This window comes from Theobroma umbraticum, unplaced genomic scaffold, assembly GCF_002168275.2.
Source record: "Theobroma umbraticum cultivar Fairchild unplaced genomic scaffold, ASM216827v3 scaffold_50.0, whole genome shotgun sequence".
Classification (NCBI taxonomy): Eukaryota; Viridiplantae; Streptophyta; class Magnoliopsida; order Malvales; family Malvaceae; genus Theobroma; species Theobroma umbraticum.
This window is the reverse complement of record NW_018397261.1, coordinates 6,475,403-6,496,878: the sequence shown is the minus strand read 5'-3', so window position 1 is coordinate 6,496,878 and position 21,476 is coordinate 6,475,403. Positions and strand designations below refer to the sequence as shown.

The following is a 21,476-nucleotide window of genomic DNA, read 5'->3' as shown; positions in this document are numbered from 1 at the left end:
TTTTAAAATTTTTATAAAGATGAAATTATAAAATTTTAAAAACTAAAAATAAATTATAAAAATTTCTAAATCGTTAGAGGACGATGGCCCACTAGCTCCCCCTCCCCTCCGCCTCTGGGTATAATCTTGGTATTTGGGCTTCAATATGCAAGATGCCATGGCGAGTTGGTTCAACTTAATTTTGTATACCCAATGAAAGGTGTGGATAGGAAATGCCGAATTGAGGACGACTGGCTCTTTTGACAATTGATCCCATTTCACGCTTTGATTGATAGTACTGCCTTGGACGTTTGTTGAACCGCACCCCCTTAAATTCTTATCTGTATAAAGCCAATGATTAAGGCCTGCTCGTGCTGTAAATAAAAGTAAAACCTCAACATTTCAACCATGAAACTTGGTCACGAAATGATTTGAGGGGTGACACCAGCAGCAGATCATGACGTCCAGCCAAAATGTAAATAGTTATGAAGAGTCAAAATCTCGTCGCTCCATCAATTCAATCCATTCCAGTTTGTTTTTTTTTTTGGTTGAAACTTTTCATAAGCAGGCGGTGGCCCCTGAAAATTATGGAATGGAATTTATTAGCCAATTGGGCCCATGGAAGCATGGAGACTGGGTTAGATTGTCTACATCATGGCAGGGCATTTAAAACGATTAGGTTAACCGGTGTTTGAAAACGCTTTGGGTTGTGCAACTATTTATATGCTCTCTGCTGCATTGGGCATTTGCAGCAACGTGTCAGTCATATTTTTAATGCAAGTGTTTACTTAAATTCAACCCTCTGTAACTTCTGCTTGTCATTCTGTTTACCACTTTTCGGTTACGATTAGTCAACACTAAGAAGTCAACCGTTAGCCACTCACATGTAAAAAATCACACAACAGTAAGAAATGGGTCTACCATTTTTTAAAATTTGTGAATTATTTAAAAAATTTAAATAAATTATTTTTTATTATTTTTAATTAAATTATTATACTTTTATTAAAATTAAACTTGCAAGAATAAGCTAAGCAGCCAAATATATTTTCACTTATAATCATTGGGTTGTATTAAAAGATTTATATTTTAAAAAATTCAATTATTTTGACTTGGGATAATGATGTTGTCAACGCTTATCTATATTTTATCGAAAGACATATATTTCAAAGTTGGCGAACTGGATGGATGGCTATTAATGCCTCAACGCCTTTCCATAATTCCAATTTCCAAACACATTAATTATTTCTTCGAGTAATTGAGAAATAATTAAGCGCTTTCAATTCGTCGTGGCAGTAGCTTTTGCCAGCTTGCTTAGGCACCGTCCTTGAGAATCATTTTTTTTGGGTCTCTTTTTCTTTATTATGTCTTATAATAATTTTTTAAGTGATATTTTAAAAAATATTTGAATTATTTAAAAAATTTTAAATAATTTTTACATATTATGTGAATAAAAAATGATAAGTAACGTTTTCACTATTTATATTAATTAATTCAAAATAAACAAAAACTTATTAAATATAATAAAAATAATTTATTTAAAATTTTTTAAATAATTATAGCATGTTTGACTTAGTTTTTTTTAATTAAAAACTACTATTAACTTTTTATGAAAAATAATAACTTTTAAAATTAAGTTAAAACTGTTTATCAAAATAAATTATATAAGTTTTAATTTGGTTAAAATTATTGTAAAAGATATTCATGTCATCTTTAATCACCTAATAAACTATAATGTAACGCTTCAAGTTTATATATAATTTTAAATATTAAAATTAAATAAATCAATAAAAAAAATGAAGCAACTCTCAAACTTATATAATAGCAATGATATTAGGCTTTTGTTGAACTAGCAAGCAATCTCCCATGATGCTTCAATAAAAAAAAATAATGTATTTAATATTAAAATTATTTTTGATGAAAAAGAGAGAAAATTTTTAAATAATAGCTAAATGCAGTTTTAAATTTTAAATTTTTTTCTCTTAATTTTTATAAGAACAAAAAAAATTTAGATTTTGATATTTTGTTGTTAGATCTTTTGTTTTTTTTAATAGTTTTTATAAAAAGAGAAAGAATAAAGGGAAGTCAATTTTTACATTGAAGAATGATAATTTACAGAGAGAAAGAGATGAGAGCATAGATTGATTAAGAAAATGATATTTTTGAAAAATTAATGTGTTTTTTTTAAAAAATAGATTTTTTCTTTAAGTTCTTTTTTTCTAATTTGTTATTTAGAAAAGTTATTTTTTTAAGAGTTTATAAAAAAATCATATTTGATTTAACCTGTACTTTTAAGATATAGATGAGTTGAAAAAAAGTCAAACCAAACATACACTTAATATATATTTTAAAAGATTATGCTTTTTCTTGGAGCATATACTATTAATTATTTTGCTTCAAATCCAACCATTAGATTGCCTATGCCTTGCAAACCAATAAAAGTCAGATTATCCGAATTTCCTTAGATTCTATTTGATAACATTCCAAATTTGATTTTTTTTCTCAGCTTGTATGAATATTCGAATTTAATGATACAGTTAGAGTAATGGAGTTAGGAAGCTTGTTATTTTCGTCCAAAAAGGACAACTCACTCATCTAAATTTTGTGCTGATATTTTTTCTCAAACAAAAAGAAAATTTGTGGTGATAATTACCTGGATGTGAGATTTTTTATTGAATGCCATAAATGATATTTTTTTAATAATAAGTATATTATAAATTGATAAATGCCATCGTGATCTGTTACTTTCATAATTGATTCCTAGGTGGCTTGAAAATGTAATTAAATAATTAGTGAAGTTTAATCATCCATACAATGTTTCATGAAGCCTTATACATTATTTTCTTTTTCTATAATTTGAAAGCAATGCCCCTTCATGCAATGAAAGAGGCGTGAAGCATGCAATAAAATGTGGCTTTATCGTGTTTCCAACCATCATTTAATGGTACCCACAGTAAATCTTAAAAAGAACAAAAAGAGGAAAGGCAAGGCTCCTGCCCTTTGATTAAAAATTAAAAAGAAACTTATTAAAGAGGAAAAGAAAAATTAAAAAAAAAATTGCCAAAAAGGGAGCACACAAACAGAGAAAGTTTCTCCTTGGAAGCATATATTCGCAATCCACCACGTGCCTAATAAATAAATACCCCAACTCTATATAGTACCGTATTTATTTACACACCGCCAGTGACCGAATCATTACCCAATTACATTGCCAGCAATCTCCTAAACGCCTTCTGTTCACCTACCGACGGCAGATTCCCCGTTCCATGCACTCCTTCCCTCTAATACCGCCACGTGTCCATCATAAATCTCCGGGTCCCATGATCCCTCAATAACTTTCCTATAATAATCCCCCTTTCGTCTCTCTCTCCTTCTCTCTGGGAAAGTCGCCAACAAATTCCCGCCTCCCTCTCTCTAAATTCGCCGTTGTGTACCCGGCCAATTTCTAAGTTATTTTTTATTTATTTTAATTTACAACCAATTTTTTTTTTCGATTTTATTAATATTTTATCCGTTACAGTTTCCAAGATCGGTTAAAATTCTGGTCAGACGCATTTATGACCGTCCGATCTACCTCGTGATCCGTGACGCCAGAACACAACTATTACTCATTTTTCTCAAAAGAGGTACTACTCGATTTTTTTTTCTCTTCTCTTTTATTTTTTTCTTCATTCACAAGTTAAATTAAAGGGAAAACAGGTAAAATTCAAGCATCTGAAAATTTGGACTCTTCATTTTTATTTATTCTTGCTCTGTTAATGGTAATGCGGGTTTTGTTTAGGTTCGAGCGGGTACATTGATGCGTTTCTTTATTTTAATTTGACTGATCGATCGGGAAGTCAGATCATCAGCGGCGGCGCCTTGATTCTTCGTGACGGAGCGTAGATGTCTGGGCCACTCGATCGATTCGCTAGGCCTTGTAAGTTAATTTATTTCGTTCCTTGCGCTGATTTTACTATTCTAGGGTTTCACTGTAGCTTCAGTTTGGTTGCTTAGAAAAAATTTGGTAGTGCAGATAGAAGGAAGAGAAATTAAACTCGATTCGACAAAAGAAGAACGGAATTCCATTCTTGTTTAGGTTTTGGACATAACATTGGAATAAACACTATTTTCTTTTTCTTTAATTATTAAATTTTCTATTTATTTATTTTCTTCATTTCTGTGCTTCTTATTTTGGTATTGTTTTTGCCATGCTTTTTTGATTTTATGTTTTAGGTTTTCTGAAGAATTTTTAGAAATTGATATGAAAATAAGAAAACAAATTGGATTTTGATTTGTACAATTATTTTTCTTCCTTTATCCGAAAGATCTTATTACGTTACCAGGTTGTAATGCTTTGATAAATGCTCTGCGGCAGGCTTTGAGGGGTTTTCAGGTAGTGATGAGAGGAGAGAAAGGAAATCTGATTTCGAGAACTCAGAGGATGAAAGACGCACAAGAATTGGATCCTTGAAAAAGAAAGCGATAAATGCATCTACTAGATTTAAGCATTCTCTCAAAAAGAAGAGCAGTAGAAGGAAAAGTGATGGCCGTGTCAGCTCTGTATCAATCGAGGATGTTCGTGATGTTGAGGAGCTACAAGCTGTTGATCAATTTCGACAAGCATTGATTATGGAAGAACTGCTTCCAGAAAAACATGATGACTATCACATGATGTTGAGGTGCTTTCCTTCTCTTAACATTATTTCATGTTCTTACTAATATCGTTCACCATTGGATAATTCTTTTTTAATACCACAATGCAAGTTTTATTGGTTCAGTCCTCTTGTCAAGGTTGCAGTGGACAGCCTTATTACCAAACATTGTATCTATAATATATATTAATTTCCGTAATAATTTGTAAATGGTATGGTTCATGGTTCACTGATTTGGCTTGCTAAGGGTGACCAATAAGAAGTATAAGTCTATTGGTGGTGCTTCTTGTTTTACTTTTTCAACACATGTCATTTGCTTTCTGCTTGCTGACTGCTTGAAGCCTTCTGCATCATTTCTGGTGGACTCCTCTTTTTACTTGCCTTGCCAACTTTGAATACTTTGATAAGTAGTAATTAGTTTTTTGCCTTATATTTATGTAGGTTCTTGAAAGCAAGGAAGTTTGATATAGATAAAGCTAAGCACATGTGGGCAGATATGCTCCAGTGGAGAAAGGAGTTTGGTGCTGACACCATCACGGAGGTAACTGTATATAATAATTTGCCTGAAATAGTTTTGGATGTTATCCATGTTTTTTCACTGCATTTATCTATTACTTTTCAGGATTTTGAGTTCAAGGAGTTGAATGAGGTTTTAAGGTATTACCCTCATGGTCATCATGGTGTTGATAAGGAGGGAAGACCTGTTTATATTGAAAGATTGGGAAAAGTTGATCCCAACAAACTGATGCAAGTTACAACTATGGATCGGTATGTAAAATACCATGTACGGGAGTTTGAGAAGGCCTTCACAGTGAAGTTTCCTGCATGTACAATTGCAGCAAAGAGGCACATAGATTCAAGCATGACAATTTTAGATGTTCATGGTGTGGTATGTTTCTTGTAATCACATGTTGCCTTTGCTGATACCTGAATATTTGGCTAGATAACCACTGATTTTTTTTTACTTTTCATCTATGTATTAGGGCTTTAAGAATTTTACCAAGTCTGCAAGGGACCTGATTATGCGACTGCAAAAGATTGACGGTGACAATTACCCTGAGGTGTGCCATCTCAATGTGCTTGGAGGATGAATTATGAAATCATGCTTCTGTCAGACTTTTATTTTATTTTTATGTCGACCCAAACTTCTATGTTTTGGCCTTTTAAATTTTGCAGACTCTTCACCAAATGTTTATCATCAATGCTGGACCTGGGTTTAGGCTGCTGTGGAACACTGTAAAGACATTTCTAGATCCCAAAACGACTTCCAAGATTCATGTATGTTTATACTTTTCCGCAATATTTTGAAATTAACCGTACTTTCTTTTTTGGCTTTTGACTTCTCATACCATTTGGTGTTGGTGATTTATAATTATGCACATATATTTTGTATTGACTTTAGGTTCTTGGAAACAAGTACCAAAGCAAATTGCTTGAGATTATTGACGCCAGGTAACTGTGCTTAGAACTTTCCTGACATGATGCATTATCTTTATCTTTGTTTTACTCCTTTTTGTTTTTGTTTTTTTTTTAAATTTAATATATTCCGCTCTATATTGCCTCATTCTGTCTAAAAGCTTATGATGATTCTTAATATCCTTTCAGTGAGTTGCCAGAATTTCTGGGTGGTAGCTGTACATGTGCGGAGCAGGGAGGTTGCCTTCGATCTGATAAGGGGCCTTGGAAAAATCCAGAAATATTGAAGGTGATAAATTGGCCTTGGTATTTGTTATATGTTGTTAATGCTGTTATTTTCAAGTGCTTCATCAGCATACTTGTTTCTAACAAAGAAACACTTTGTGGCTCGTGTTTTCTCTCAGATGTTTCTTAATGGTGAGGCACAGCGTGCCAGACAAGTCGTAAAAGTTTTGAACAGTGATGGGAACGTTATTGCTTATGCTAAGCCACAATATCCAATGGTATATGATCTTTCTAACACTCAATGGTCCTTATCTATATCCAATGGTATAGATATTCCTGTTTCAAGGTAAGATTTTTGCATTATCTCATCTCTTATTGTGCTGTGTGAAGCAGCTGAAAGGTAGTGATACATCCACAGCTGAATCTGGATCAGAAGCTGAAGATATTGCATCCCCAAAAGCGATGAAGAGTTATTCACATCTTCGGCTGACCCCTGTTCGTGAAGAAGTGGGTTTTTGACCTTTTAATCTTTAATAGTGGTTAGGATGTTGAATTACTTTGTTTGCAGTTGATAATATATCAGATTACATTCATTATAAGTAATATAAATTGTTGGATAGGTAGAGATCCTAACATGGAATTCTGCTGATTATCACGATGACATAAAAGGGTACTTCTGCATTATGCATCTTATTGGGTTTTACACCCAAGTTTAGTCATTGACATTTTTGTGCAAAGTTGCTAATCCTCTTGTTTGGCTTTGTGAATTATTCAGGCTAAGGTTGTTGGGAAAACAAGCTATGCTGGTAACTTCTCAGGCTATGATGAATATGTTCCCATGGTCGACAAAGCTGTTGATTCTAGTTGGAAGAAGCAAAATGCCCTACTGAGGCCTTCTGCTCCCAAAGGTTAATAAATATAACCTTATATACCGTGTTACCTTTTAGATGCTGTGTGTCTTCTTAAAAGCTGGTCCTGGGTCAACAAAAAAACACTATTTTTATCAGATGTAACTTCCTTTTTTCTTATATACATAAAAAGAAGAAAGAAGTTTTGGGTTGTCACTGACATACAAACATTTTTCAATGCTTTCTTAGACCAATTACAACATGATTAAGAACATGAAATGCTATTTTGCAATTCAGGTACATTAACGTTGCCTGAAACTCCTAAGACCCCAGAAGAAATTCGTGCACGGATTTTGGTGACTGTTATGGCTTTCTTCATGACACTTTACACCGTCCTCCGGTCTGTAGCATGCCATATAACTAGAAAGCTTCCTGACGCTGTTTCTGATCATTGTCAAAATGTTACTCAACTTACCCCTGATGCAACACGAAAGGAAGAGTGTCGCCCCCCTTCTCCAACCCCTTCTTTTACTCAGGCAGATCTTCTATCTTCTGTGCTCAAGAGGTTGGGTGAGCTTGAGGAGAAAGTTGATACATTACAAGCAAAGCCATCTGAGATGCCTTATGAGAAGGAGGAATTGCTGAATGCTGCTGTATGTCGTGTTGATGCCCTAGAAGCGGAGCTAATTGCTACCAAGAAGGTATTGTTGGCAATATTTGTTTTGTCAACTGATTAATTACTTCTTTTAGCAAGCTTGCAAGGCTCCTTTCTTGCTTTCATTTTGCTGAAAATTTTAATATTTTTTTTCTTTTTTGCATGTATGTTCTTTTTTTGAATAGGCTCTTCATGATGCTTTGATGAGGCAAGAAGAACTGCTTGCTTACATAGACAGTCAAGAGGAAGCCAAACTGCGGGTACTTTATTTCATTGGTTTTACTATTGTTTATGTAACTTTCATAGTTGTTATGCATAATTTTTGATGGTTACGTCTGATACAAATGCTTGTATTCTGTTGTGGTGGTGACTTATATTCCTCTATTTCAGAAAAAGAAGTTTTGCTGGTGATATGCCTTGCTGATCGAGAGACTACAAATACCATTTCCGTGTTTTGGTTTCATATCTGTTTTACCGTTTCAACATACAACAAACCTATGTTGATCTTCTGGAGGGTATACAGTTGTAAGCAATATAATTGTCTGTCTGATAAGAATCAAATACGAATCCTATTGCCCAGAAATGCACAAGAACCATTATGGAACTGTATTTCTGTTGGCTCATTTCATTTCCCTTCTCTCTTTCCGTGTAATGTTTGAAATTGTTGCACTTCTTAAGTAAAGTGTTTTATATATATGTTGCTTTTGGAACTTTATTGTCAAAAGTTTGGTTTGCTGAGTTTTAAACTTTTATATAAGGATTCCATTTTTGTAAGCCCCCTAATGAAGACCTGGCTTATGATGTCAGAACCTGGTTTCCAAGGGTGAAACTCAGCTCATTTGTTGCTTTAGTGTTCAACATACAATTGTAAAAATTAAAATGTTACAACCAACTACAAGGTTCTAATCTCTTAATCGGGCATAGATGGAAAATAAAAAGAAGGAATGATATTAAAAAGATGAACTGCATTAGTAGATTATACTTACACGTGCAACATACCTTAGATGGTAGTAATCTTGTTGGTAGTGGTGTAATTACTTCCTGATGTTTAGAAGCCTAGATACTAGGATCTGGTCGGCAGGAACTTGAGAAAGGGACTGATTTGATCGGAAACCTCGCCAATCTTCTCTGTAGCCAAGATTTTACTGTTCTTTTCTTCAATCATATTACCACATTTTTAACTTTTTCAGACCATTACAACCAAAACCAGCCAAGACCCCCATTTCTCTAAATTTATTCAACATATACACAAAAAATGCCAAACTCCATAGTTTATAGGGTCCTGGAATTGAATACTTTTACAAAGCAAAACAATGTTCAAAAGAAATTCGTCTGTGGGGCTGAACATGACCAACGCCACCCATGTCAAGTTCGCCTTACCAGCGGAATGGATTCTGCAAACACAATCCAAGAAAATGAGTTGTGAAAAACACCTCTATGTGTAACTATAGTTTGCATGATCTTAACTACTGAAGCAGAGTATAAAATGTTGATAACTTACAAACTTCTTCTTCTTCTTCTTCTTCTTGTCGATATAGGTTTGAAGCTCCTGCTGTTTACCAAGGGCTTCCTCAAGTGCCTGCATAAGCAAGGAAGGAAACGAACAATTAAGAACTTTTATACTCTTGGGTTTCCTAGCTGTGCAAATTCTTTTATACTTGAAGCATCTAGCTATCTGTTTCAAGGGTTCTTCAGGATTTGAGTTCCAAGATAACCAAGCTGGACGTATGTACCTTCTTAGCTGCGGATAGCTCTTCTTCCAGGGTGCAGACCCTGCTTAAAGCAGCATTCAGCATCTCTTCTTTCTCGGGTGGCATGACTGCTGGTTTCCTGATGAGAACACTCACCTTCTCTTCCAACTCAGCCATACGCTTCATCATGGAAAAGTAGTCAGCGCTAGTGATAGGTGGCAACTGACGGCCATGGCCTGCGATCATTGGATTAGCATAGTAAACTTGTCCACCGTACAAGGCAGCTTCACTTAGTTTCCGGGGCATGTTGCGGGACAGGCGAACCATGGTTACTACACCCATAACGAAGGCCATGATTCCTCCAAAAATGTTGGTGCTCACTCCTTCAGTAACCCTGCTATCATCCTTCACAGGGTAACAATCTGCAGTTTTAGGAGGGAAAAGTGGATAAATGAATGGTGTTATTTCGTATTCTTAAACTCAAGATCATTTCTCTGAATGTAAATCAACCTTAAAGATTAGATTCATCTACTCAAGGAATAAGCCCTTTAGCAAAAATATCTACCTTCGGACATGGCAAACTTGTTATCTCCCACTGATTTAGGCCAGGAAGCATCTACACCCTTGTCAACCATGGGAATAAATTTGTCATAGGCATAGGAATCCTGGCACTTTTTCTTGATAGGAGACTGCAATATGTGACGACAAAGTACTTGCATTAACAAATGGGACTAAAATTGACAGAGAAAGTGAAAAGCAGAAACTGCAATCTGTCGTGTTAAAATATTTAAACAATTCCATTGTAGTTGCTAGTTCACAACTCCCTAGTTTGAAAAATTTATAGTCGACAAAGTATTTGAAATTGACTAATTGGAATATTTAGCTGCATGAATCATGATCTATCTCGATGCAGGTTTTGGCATGGCATGATATTGATAAACTTACTTCAGGAACAGGAGATAATGGTGGATTCTCTGCATGCCATTCCGCAGATTCCATAGCCGGTTCTGCGTCAAAGGAATGCTTCCCCTTCATGTCCAGAACATCAAAGAAAAAGTTAGGCTTGTAATTTAGAGAGACTAGATATTGAGGCCTGGGATAATTTGTGAAAATTGAAATGGACAGAGCCATGGCTAGGAGTAACTACCTCTCGGCATGCTTTCTCATCAACGCCTGACATATTTCTCCTTGTGCACTTAGCCTCGCCATTTTGAACCATCTAGCTCATCACAATGAAGTACTCCATCAATTCATCATTCCAAGAATAATGAAAAATAGATATAACATCAATCAATCATTAGGTGCATACCTTCAATATTTCAGGATCCTTCCATGGACCCTTGTCAGAAGTCATGCAACCGCCTTTGTCAGCACAATTACAGGTACCGCCCAAAAATTCTGGCAGCTCACTGTTGAAAAATTAAAAATAAATAAATGTTTGAACATCATAGTATGAGAAACTCTTCCCCACCAAAAACTGATAAGACATTAGACAGGTTAGCTTTGGTAGACAGAAACAGGAATGGATTCGATTGGTCAAGAAGGCACTCACTTCGCATCAATTACTTCAAGCAATTTGCTCTGGTATTTGTTACCCAAAACCTGGTGAATATAGCATAAAGTTGTTTAGCAAAATTTTTGGTATCACAATCTAATCTAGTTTCAGGTAAATTAGTGATTCATACTTACATGGATTTTTGCAGTGGTCTTTGGGTCAAGGAACGATTTAACTGTGTTCCATAAGAGCCTAAATCCAGAGCCAGCATTGATGATAAACATGCGGTTCAGAGTCTACAATATAGAAATATTCTATTAGCTTCATCTTGACTGGAAAAAACTTGCGTGCTAGAAGTAGACCGAGAATCTGAGGGACACATTAGTTTGATCTTATGGTGTTAATGAATACCTCAGGATAGTTGTCACCATCAATTTTCTGAAGGCGCTGGAGGAGCTCCCTCGCAGCCTTGTTGAAGCTTTTAAGCCCCTGAAAGTTCATTCATGATGTAAGAATTGAAAGTGAAATGAAACAAAATAGGGAGAAAAAAGTTTGAAATTCGCTCCATCTGAGTACATAAGCAGCAAATATGAAATCTCACATACCACTCCTTCAACATCCAATATGGTAGTGCTCTGACTGATGTGCTTTTTTGCTGCAATTGATGCAGCAGGAAACTTAATAGCAAAGGTCTTCTCAAACTCCTTTACGTGGTACTTCAGATAGCGGTCTATTGTTGTTACTTGAGTCAGCTTGTTAGCGTCAACTTGACCCAGTCTTTCAATATACACAGGTCGTCCATCCTTATCAACTCCATGATATCCTTGTGGATAGTACTTAACTACTTCACTGTATTCCTTGAATTCAAATTCCTTAGCAGAGAAATTGAAAGAAGAAAATTCAGATGCGTTAATGAGAGAGACAAATTAGAGGAAGTTGCACCGTATTGTGTGCAATATGGAAGCAATCTTATTCAGTGTTTTTCTTTTCTTTTCCATTTTTTTTAACCAATACAATTTTATACCTCCATGATTGTGTCAGCACCAAAATCCTTCCTCCATTGGAGCATATCAGCCCACATTTGCTTTGCTTTGTCAAGATCGAATTTCCTGGCCCTCAGAAATCTGTCATCAACTAATAAGTTAATGATCTAGATTTTCATCCAAAGTTAGTATGCAGCAGAGCAATGAACACCATTCACATTGAAATTGCTCCATTTAGGTTAATTACGAACATCAGCTGTAGCATTATATTTTGTCTTATTTGTGGAAACTACGTTCATCCTGCAATTAAGTTCCTTCTAACTTCATATGCAAAGTTACTAGGAAAATGGAAATGAAAAATCTGAATACCGCTTTTCTGTTGAATTCCCTAAAATCGTTTTCTATCATATGAACTTTGACTTTAAATCTTGTGTATTAACTTTATTTTCTTTGTCCCAATTAGTGACAACTAGATGAAAAAATCGTCACCTTAGCATCATATGATGATCATCATGTTTAGCAGGTAGTAGTTCATCTAAGATAAGTGCTTGGCGGAATGCATCCACTGCCTGTAGCTCTTCAGCATCAAGGTTATCCTCTATAGCAGCAGACATAACTCTACTGTGTCTCCTAGTCTTCTTTTTAAGAGAATGCCTGAACTTGCTTGAGGCACTGATTGCCTTTTTCTTAAGAGACCCAAGCCTTGTCTTCCTCTCATCCTCAGAGTTTTCTACATCAGATTTTTCGAGACCTGTTAAAATTTGGCAAAGAAGAAGCACTTGCAAACTCAAACTTTTATCGAGAGAATAAAAGGAAAAGAAAGAATTCGTGTTATCAGTCCTAAACATATCTCATCTCCTTGAAAACAAGTAATGATGTAGAATTTTCAGTTTTTAAACTGAAGTGTTTACAATCTGTACTTGTACAAGTTCAGAACTTGAGATAATTACATGTTACAAAAGAGATAACAATTGCGGTGGATGATTCTTGATAGATGTCAATGATAAAATTAGTGCTCATCTCTATTACTATAAGAGTCCTGAAACAATATAAATCCAAAAACAATATCCCATTGCAATTTGCCATTTTAAGGTAATTGGTCCCATGGTTTTTTAATTCCTTGTGATCAATGAATTTTCATATCCAGAATTTGGTTTTCTTTAGAGTTCTATTACATCTTGAACCATAACCAATACCTCGTATGCATCTAAAGCGTGAGTGTAAAAACGAAAAAATGATTGGAAAAGCTGCAATATTTGGAGAAGACTCACCCGTTCGAGCTTGTCGTTCAAGCGGTAGAGACAAAGTGTCAGCCATGATTGAAATTTTTTGCAATACCGTTCAGCACCCGGATAAAAATGGGGCAGCAGGTTCAAACACTTGCACTCATACAAAGATGTTCAAAACTATCGCCCTTGCCAAGTAGGTTTACACCTATAATCACATCCAAACATCAAAATAAGTCATTGAAATCAAAGGAAATACGTCTTCCCATTCTTTTTGACTGTAAGAAACATGATATGGGTGCAAAGGGTTGTCATATTTGCACATGTAAAGATCAAAACACATAACATCATGATCATATACCTACCAAAAAAGGGGAGAAACAAGTATATCTATAAATGTACAATTGTAAGGGGTTGATGTCAAAATCAATGTCTATGGAGGCTCAAACAGATAAGAAGTTTGAACCATAGTTGAACACCCAAGGACAGAAAATTGTTTGGGCAAGATGGAAGAGAAAGAGAAACATTATCTTACCATATGACAGGAAGCTGAGGGCTACTAGAGAGGAAGGGAGAGGTGTATATATCACCCGAATAAATCTCTCGTATAGGTGGCCGCTAGAACATGTCTATAAAAGCCAACAGGCCAGGGTTGACTTTGACAGATTTAGTTCTTGAGGAGATAGATTCGTTTCAATGTTTACTAATCTTGAAGGGTCTAAAAAACCCTACAAAAACTTTTGTTTGAGTTTCTGTTAAAAGGATGGGCAAAGAGTTTGGCGATATGCAATGCCGCTCCATTCAAACCTTTTGGACAGTCTTGTATCTTAACTAACTCATCAACCGACTCCACCCTATTTCCCGGCAGAATTTGCTAGCTACTTCATTTCTTTAAGTAAAATGTAATTCCTTGTCATAGTCATGCACCATGTCTATATTTAGCTAGCGTCCTGTGAAATACATATATTCACATCCTATTTTGAAAACCATTGATCAATACAGTTAAATCTGTTATCTGAGTATATTATTCTGCGAATTATTCCCCTTCATACCTTTTGGATTCTTCCGTCTTTCAAAGAACATTGAGATCCCGGAATTGGAGAATCGGCATGGAAATTTGGGTTTGTCATTGTCTCAATGAATAGCAGATAAAACTTGGGTATTTGTTGTTAAGTCTCATACTTGTATGTCCATGGCTAGTTGCCAAAGTTAAACCATCAATAATCCTTCTTCAACTATGTTTTCCGCCATTGTTTTACCAGGAGTGGGTAACTTCAGATTGTGGGATCTTTAAAAAAAAAAAAAGAGAAAGATTCATATGGTGGGGAAATATTTTGGAAATCATTTTTGTCTATTCTGTAAAATATTGATGATCACTATCATTGTATATTATCCAGATTGAGTTGGTTGTTGAAGTTTGGAGGAGAAAAGTCAATTTGCTTAGTGGTGCTCCACTAAGAAATGCTCATATTCTTGCTACTGCTCAGTCGCTAACTAGCATTTCTTTTTTCATTTTACCTTATCATGCTTCTAAGCAATTGAGATATATCAATCCCAAGACAAATTAGAAAAAGAAAACTATACAAAAGATTATGTCAACTTTAATATTAATCTACTCAGAAAAGCCACCAAGCCATGATCAAAGGACAGCCTCTTCTTCAGGTTTTTTGGTACATTTTCTCTGATCATCATCAAGCACTAAGAGGCTACATGCAAGTCATGACTCCAATAATTTAATTTCAAAAACTTTGCCAACTGGCCAAAAGTGATAAAGAAAAGGATTCACCAATGATTTGTTGTTGCTATGACAGATCCTTCTTTGCTAAAATTGTAGTGCTAATGCTAGCAAAAATAAAGGGAGATATTAATTAACAAAAAGAAAAACGCATGAGCTTTGAGGTCCTCAGAAGTCAAATTTGGTTGACCTATCCCTAACAATTTAAACAAATTCATACTATTTTATTTACATTTCCTCCATTTTTAACATTGCTGAGGGGTTCAACTACTTAACTACCATATGATGCCTCCAACTTAATGGTTTGATTAGGTAGTAATTTAATTACTTGTAAATTGTTACTTATTCCACTTATAAAAGGATTATTAATTTTAATATAAAACTTCTATCAAAAATTCATAAAAAAAAGTATAACCGAGGAAACCCAAAAGAAGTGCATGTATCTGTGCACACAAATTTTGTCAAAATTAAAAAATTAGAATTTAATTAATACAAAAAATTATTTATGAGCTATCATGATTTATCTCGTATTAAATTAAAATAATTTAACGATAAATTTCAAGAGATTTTAACCATAATACATGATTCGTCATTGAAAATTTTTTAATTAACTAATATTTTATATGTGGCATGATGTAATTGGATAAAAAATCTATGGTACTCTCTATTGAAAGGACTTAATTTTGATTTTTCTCCCTTTCAAAATTAGTGGCTGATAAAAAATAATTACTACATAAAATATGTTCCAATTAATTGTTGTACTTTATGGTTCACATCCATCTAATTGTAAATTTTTGTATTATCTTTTGTTAGAGAATGCAATTCAAATCATTTCACTTGATTAAATAAAATCAAAGCCATAAACTTTCTTCTTTAAATACAAAGCAAAAGAAAAATCCTGTATTCTGCACTGAAATAAATAGTTTAGCCCAACCTTGGGTGTTATTGGGCCAATCTTTAAGGCCTTAGGCCCAGTTCTAGGACACAAATGAACTAGCCTAGCGGGACCCAAATGTATCTACGATTACAAAATCATTAAAACCCTAATTGGAATTAGGATAATTATGAGAAAATTTCTCTGATTAACGTTTACAGTTCAAATTTCCTTTTTTTGTCAACGGTAAACCTTTCTTTTCTATGTTCTAATAAAAGAACTGCCTTTTTACTCTTCTGTCTTAAAACAGTCAGCAAACGAACATCGCGTCACCTTCTCCACCAATGGCGGCGGCTGCTCACCTTCTCTCTCACTCCCCATCTCTTCCCAAAACCCTAAACCACCCTTTAACCCAAAACCCGTTTTCAAAATTCCCCATTTTGCCCCTCAAACCATCACAAAATCTCTTCAAACGCCACTCCCTCTCCCTCAAAGCTGTCCTTTCCCAAAACCCTGCCAAAACCCTCACCGCCACGTTTCAACACTGCTTCACAAAATCCCCAGATGGGTTTCTCTACTGTGAGGATACCAAGGTTCAGGACATCATGGAAAAGGTCGAAAAGAGGCCGTTTTATTTGTATAGTAAGCCTCAGATTACTAGGAATGTGGAAGCTTATACAGAGGCCCTTGAAGGTTTGAAAAATTCGATTATCGGGTACGCGATCAAGGCGAATAATAATTTCAAGATTTTGCAGCATTTGAGGAAGTTGGGTTGCGGTGCTGTCCTTGTTAGTGGTAATGAACTCAAGTTAGCTCTTCGTGCCGGCTTCGATCCAACTAAGTAATTCTCACATTGACCCATGCTTAGTTTTGTTTTTCATTTCGATTTGTTTATAACTTTATGTTTCTGTTAGCTACTTCACATTTGGATACAAAAGTAAATACATTTCCGGAGATGTAGAAAAAAACTTAATTTTTATGAATAACGAAATGCATTATTTTACTTTTATATTGAGCAATTATGTTTAAATGCGCATTGCATTTTAATCATTTGTTTATTATTTATTGATTTCGCCGTTGAATTGTTAGCAACTTTTTAGGAAGTAAATAGCAAATAGTAATAAGAATCAAGTAAAGAAGCCGCATCCAAACAAAGCCTTAGTTATTCGTTTGTTTGAATAGTTAGCTAGGTGCTATTCTGAACCTTGTCAAATTGTTTAGAGGAAATATTATACTCTCAAACGGAGTGCCTTTGCACCTCATGGCCCTATAGAGTAGGGTTCTAGGAGGGATGATCTGGATATGATCTCTCCTCTTGTCAGTTTTGCATAAAGTAACTGCTTTGGAGATTTTAGGTATGCTCTTGTGCTTGTCTGTGCTATACTTTTTAATTATACTTGGTACTGCACCCGTCATTAAAATGTCGTTCGATATTTAATGTATCGATCATGCTCTAAGATGTGCCAGGTCATGTTAAATTAGTTTTTTACTATTTGAGTAGGAAAGATTTGGTGGTTTTTGTTGACTGTTTATTTAGTTTGATTTGGTGTTGATATCTAAATGTATAGGTGTATATTTAATGGGAATGGGAAGATCTTGGAGGATTTGATAATAGCTGCCCAAGAGGGTGTTTTTGTGAATGTTGATAGTGAATTTGATCTGGAGAATATTGTAGCAGCTGCACGAATTGCTGGCAGTAAGGTTAATGTTTTGCTTCGGATAAACCCAGATGTGGATCCACAGGTAATGCTGTAGCCATAGTATTAAGTGTTAATTATCTGGAAATTGTAATGTATATGATTTGAAGTTCTTTATTTTATAACGAAGAAGATAACTTTTTAGAACTAAATTGATTAAACTTGGTTTTGAGTTTACCATAGCAAATATAGGTACATAGGAAATGGTTTAAAACAAAATGTAACTTTCTTTTTGGTGTAGTTAGTACTTCATGTCTCATCCCTTAAAAGCATGGACTTTAAATTATGATACATGATTTTCTCATGGGAAATATTGGTTTATTGAAGTGCAATCAACAGAAACTTCATCCCATTCTTAGGACTACCAACGACCTTCTGAACCTCTTCTATTCAATCTCCATTTCCATGATGGCTCTTTCACCAGTAAACCTCTTCATGTCTGCCTTTTCATTCAACCTTACCTGCTGGCATTTTTCTCTTGCACCAGTTTCAAGTACCTCAAGAACTAGATTTTTGTTCCTTAGCTTGAAATCCTCCTGCCTAATGCTCTCCATTCTCAACTTTGAAGTTGATGATCCATGATAGAAAGGTTAGTAGAGTTACTCAATATAATTGGCTTTTGGGAATGCAACTTAAACCTAGCTTTGAGGATTAACTTAATTCAAGGTAAAGACACTTTAGACACTAGAGAAAGCCATCAAAGACTTTAAGATTAAAGAGATACTAGGAGCATGTTTTTTATCTAAGTTCCATATTGATGTTTTTATTTACTTTGCTTTTACTCTGTAGGTCCATCCATATGTTGCTACTGGGAACAAGAACTCTAAATTTGGCATTAGGAATGAGAAGTTGCAGTGGTTTCTGGATGCTGTAAAGGCACACCCTAATGAGTTGAAGCTTGTGGGGGCCCATTGTCATCTTGGGTCAACCATTACCAAGGTATCTCAAGTTCTCTACAACACTATGTTTATTTGATTTAACTTTCTGCAAATTTAGATCTGGTACAACAGAAATATTGAGGGCAGGTTTCACAGTGGTTAGTCCAATACTTTTCTGACAACCTAGTTGACTGATGCTAGATCAACCAGTACTTGTTGTTTGTTTTACAAGTTGTTTCCACTATTCTCCTATCAATCCTTCAATTTGGTTTATTTTTGCATTCATTAATATGTTTGTCTTAATCTAGTTGACAAATTGCACATCAATGCTATTGCTCCTCATGCCTGTTCTAATTTGAAGCCCTCGTGTAATGTGTTCAGGTTGATATATTCAGGGATGCTGCAGTTCTTATGGTCAACTATATCGATGAAATCCGTGCCCAAGGTTTCGAAGTTGATTATTTGAACATTGGAGGTGGTTTGGGGATAGATTACTACCATAGTTGTGCTGTCCTTCCCACACCGAGAGATCTCATTGACACTGTGAGGCTCAGACTTCTAAATCCTGAATTGTTTTCGTAACATTTGTGGCTTATTCGTGCATGAATTATTTGGCTAGCTGGTGTGAGAAATAGAAGTGCAATAGTAGTCACACTTTGGCTGGAGCTGAAGGTGTTTACATAATGGTTTCTTAGTGCTTTACATGCTTCATTAGCTTGTATAAAGTTACTTCATGCCATAAATTAATCAGTACTTCTTAAGTTTCAATTCATATGCTTTCTTGTATAAATGTCTTTTATGTTTAAATAAAAAGGCTATAAGACTTATCATGGCCATCATCCTTGTTAGGCCATATATGAAGCATCAATAAACATATGTTAGGAGTGATAAGTTTGACTAATACTATTGTTTTGGCTGTGGTTGGTGTAGGTCAGAGAACTGGTCCTTTCTAGAAATCTTAATCTCATCATTGAACCTGGGAGATCACTCATTGCAAATAGTTGCTGCTTAGTCAATCGTGTCACTGGAGTCAAAACCAATGGAACAAAAAATTTCATTGTGATTGATGGCAGTATGGCTGAACTTATCCGTCCTAGTCTTTATGATGCTTACCAAGTAAGTATAAGTAAACCATGTCCATCATGCAGAGTATTGATCCTTGAGATGTAAGACCCCTCACCCTAACCCCCAACCCTTTCTTAACTGTTGTTCAATGTCAAACTGTTTGTTATCTACTTTACATTTTATTATCACGAGCATCTTTGTTGTTGGAAAATGCTTGGCCTTGCAACGAAAACATTATCAGCTATCAAGTTCAATTTTGGATGAAACCATGCAAATACGGTCAAAGTAAATTAGCAATCAGTTTGAACAATGCCTCAGTTCTAGGTTGTGTTGAGTGAACTTGTGCCAGAGTAGTTGATTGTCGGCTATCAATCTCACCACCTTCACCTCACCTCTATTTAATGTATGGTGCAATGCAGACCTATTTAGTTTCTGTTATTTAGTATTTGTTAAACTTCCTAAATATATGAATTGGTAATCGCCCAGGTCAAATTTTCATTGTGTTTTCTTTATGATAAAAATTTATATTCATGCGGTCTCAATGGACCGAATTCATATTTGACTGCAGCATATAGAGCTGGTTTCTCCTGCACCTCCTGATGCAGAGGTTTCTACTTTTGATGTCGTTGGCCCTGTTTGTGAATCAGCAGATTTCTTGGGAAAGGAGAGGAAACTTCCAACCCCAGCTAAGGTATTGTGTTTTATCTTTAATGGGACTGTTGGAGCATCAATTACTTTAGATGCATGATCAGGAGTTTAATTTTTGCAGGGAACTGGCCTAGTTGTGCATGATGCAGGTGCATACTGCATGAGCATGGCATCGACCTACAATCTCAAAATGCGCCCTCCTGAGTACTGGGTAATGAACTTTGACCTTGATTATGTTTATGGGAAGTTTGTTTTATATGTTGAGATCTTTATTCTTTAGTAGTGGTTATTTCATCAACATGATCTTCTTCTTAGCAACTAGCTTGTGTTAAATTTGTTTGTTAAATGAAAATCTCTGCATCATAAGCACACGACGCACCAAACAACTTGCATTACCAAACAATTGTTAATTTCTGTAGAGAAAGGTAAATGGGAATTTCAAACTAATGTTTTCAGGTTGAAGAAGATGGATCAGTGACTAAGATCCGGCACGGGGAGACATTTGAAGACCACATACGGTTTTTTGAAGGTCTTTAAGTTAATTAAAACATAGAAGCCAGCCTGTTTGAGGCTTGAAATTGGATCTGGCTTTGCAATCGTCATGGATATGTTATGTATTTGAATTTTCATTTAATCAGCTGCTGAAGACTTTTTGTGGTATGATTTTATTTTGCTAAGCCTAGATGAGGCAGTAGTATCAGGGAAGAGGAACTTGCACAAAGATTGAATAGATGAAATCAATGCCTCCTACCCCACATCCTCTGTGCCCCCCTGCTAGTAGAGCTAATCTTTTGACTGGGTAACAGAGGAGTATTCTGCTGGATAATTTTTGCCCATTCCATCTTTCTATGTGAGGGTGACACCCAGTAGGTCCCTTCTTGTTAACCAAAAGAAACAGAAGGATTAGATTTTCAAAGAGAAGATGGCCCCCATGAGTGTGGGGCTTGAGCTACTTGATTTTCATGATTCAAGTTAGGGCCTCATGGGATGCTGTAAACAAAGACATAAACCCACCACCTTTAACATATGTTTTCTTCTCAATAGAAAGAATTGGGGTTTCCACTGTTTGATATTGTTGTCAGATGCTTTAACATTGTCAAAGCAGTGAAAGCTACATTTGTTGGTAGTGATGGCACACCTAACGCATCAAAAGGCCAAACTGTCATTTGTGTGGAAATTATGCATTCAAACTATTGCCATCTTCCTCAGGCAAAAGATAAAATTGTTGCATCAAGCTGTCTCACAGGTTGAATATGGGTTAAAGTCGACAAAACTTTCAAGGGGTCATACTCTGTATTTGCTTGGATCAAACTTCATCTATTAATGATGATGCTGATATCTGTACGCATGGTGGGTTTCAGTTTCACTGAGGTATAATAATAATGTTGGAATCTTGCAGTGGGATTCTCAAATCCACTCACAAATGGCAG

General features: G+C 35.3%; 3 protein-coding genes across 10 annotated transcripts; 2 read left to right on the top strand and 1 right to left on the bottom strand.

Annotated features, from left to right (window-relative positions):
- The first annotated feature begins 3,330 nt into the window (after window positions 1-3,330).
- LOC110417713 (phosphatidylinositol/phosphatidylcholine transfer protein SFH8-like) lies at window positions 3,331-8,464 on the top strand. Of its 5 annotated transcripts, none has more exons than XM_089783854.1 (16): window positions 3,331-3,425; window positions 3,497-3,602; window positions 3,758-3,895; window positions 4,334-4,637; window positions 5,052-5,151; window positions 5,233-5,499; window positions 5,594-5,671; window positions 5,787-5,888; window positions 6,013-6,062; window positions 6,216-6,315; window positions 6,431-6,529; window positions 6,642-6,758; window positions 7,027-7,159; window positions 7,397-7,800; window positions 7,940-8,014; window positions 8,145-8,464. In XM_089783854.1, the coding sequence occupies exons 3-16, from the start codon at window positions 3,862-3,864 to the stop codon at window positions 8,163-8,165; spliced, it is 1,884 nt and encodes a 627-aa protein (XP_089639980.1). In that variant the 5' UTR covers window positions 3,331-3,425; window positions 3,497-3,602; window positions 3,758-3,861; the 3' UTR covers window positions 8,166-8,464. The 5 variants fall into 5 exon arrangements, with proteins under 5 accessions (XP_089639980.1, XP_089639979.1, XP_021285864.1 ...); XM_089783853.1 differs by having other exon boundaries at window positions 3,340-3,401; XM_021430189.1 differs by having other exon boundaries at window positions 3,344-3,602; window positions 6,645-6,758.
- Window positions 8,465-8,607: 143 nt separating this feature from the next.
- Window positions 8,608-13,754, bottom strand: LOC110417715 (phosphatidylinositol/phosphatidylcholine transfer protein SFH3-like). 4 transcript variants are annotated; one of them, XM_021430191.2, is made up of 15 exons: window positions 13,685-13,754; window positions 13,195-13,357; window positions 12,413-12,674; window positions 11,965-12,064; window positions 11,546-11,812; window positions 11,352-11,429; window positions 11,135-11,236; window positions 10,998-11,047; window positions 10,755-10,854; window positions 10,593-10,664; window positions 10,391-10,474; window positions 10,011-10,134; window positions 9,488-9,867; window positions 9,256-9,333; window positions 8,608-9,148 (listed from the first exon to the last, which is right to left on the bottom strand). In XM_021430191.2, exons 2-15 carry the CDS (start codon window positions 13,238-13,240, stop codon window positions 9,131-9,133), a joined length of 1,761 nt encoding a protein of 586 aa, XP_021285866.1. In that variant the 5' UTR covers window positions 13,241-13,357; window positions 13,685-13,754; the 3' UTR covers window positions 8,608-9,130. The 4 variants fall into 4 exon arrangements, with proteins under 4 accessions (XP_021285866.1, XP_021285865.1, XP_021285868.1 ...); XM_021430190.2 differs by lacking the exon at window positions 13,685-13,754 and adding an exon at window positions 13,515-13,650; XM_021430193.2 differs by lacking the exon at window positions 13,685-13,754 and adding an exon at window positions 13,515-13,650 and having other exon boundaries at window positions 12,413-12,653.
- A 2,258-nt stretch (window positions 13,755-16,012) lies between these two features.
- LOC110417716 (diaminopimelate decarboxylase 2, chloroplastic-like) lies at window positions 16,013-21,113 on the top strand. The gene is made up of 8 exons (XM_021430195.2): window positions 16,013-16,599; window positions 17,327-17,501; window positions 18,245-18,394; window positions 18,715-18,876; window positions 19,264-19,449; window positions 19,967-20,089; window positions 20,168-20,257; window positions 20,503-21,113. Exons 1-8 carry the CDS (start codon window positions 16,103-16,105, stop codon window positions 20,581-20,583), a joined length of 1,464 nt encoding a protein of 487 aa, XP_021285870.1. The 5' UTR covers window positions 16,013-16,102; the 3' UTR covers window positions 20,584-21,113.
- The last annotated feature ends 363 nt before the right edge of the window (window positions 21,114-21,476 follow it).

Bases quoted from the DNA above. Each gene is read 5' to 3' on its own strand.
- LOC110417713 (XM_089783854.1), top strand. From the start codon at position 3,862: ATGTCTGGGCCACTCGATCGATTCGCTAGGCCTT. The intron at 4,638-5,051 runs GTGCTTTCCTTC...ATATTTATGTAG, and splicing joins GACTATCACATGATGTTGAG to GTTCTTGAAAGCAAGGAAGT. The intron at 5,672-5,786 runs GTGTGCCATCTC...TAAATTTTGCAG, and splicing joins ACGGTGACAATTACCCTGAG to ACTCTTCACCAAATGTTTAT.
- LOC110417715 (XM_021430191.2), bottom strand. From the start codon at position 13,240: ATGGCTGACACTTTGTCTCTACCGCTTGAACGACAAGCTCGAACGG. The intron at 11,430-11,545 runs GTATGTGAGATT...ATGAACTTTCAG, and splicing joins TATTGGATGTTGAAGGAGTG to GGGCTTAAAAGCTTCAACAA. The intron at 9,334-9,487 runs GTACATACGTCC...TTGCTTATGCAG, and splicing joins AGCTATCCGCAGCTAAGAAG to GCACTTGAGGAAGCCCTTGG.
- LOC110417716 (XM_021430195.2), top strand. From the start codon at position 16,103: ATGGCGGCGGCTGCTCACCTTCTCTCTCACTCCCCATCTCTTCCCAAA. The intron at 17,502-18,244 runs GTAATGCTGTAG...TTTACTCTGTAG, and splicing joins ACCCAGATGTGGATCCACAG to GTCCATCCATATGTTGCTAC. The intron at 20,090-20,167 runs GTATTGTGTTTT...TAATTTTTGCAG, and splicing joins AACTTCCAACCCCAGCTAAG to GGAACTGGCCTAGTTGTGCA.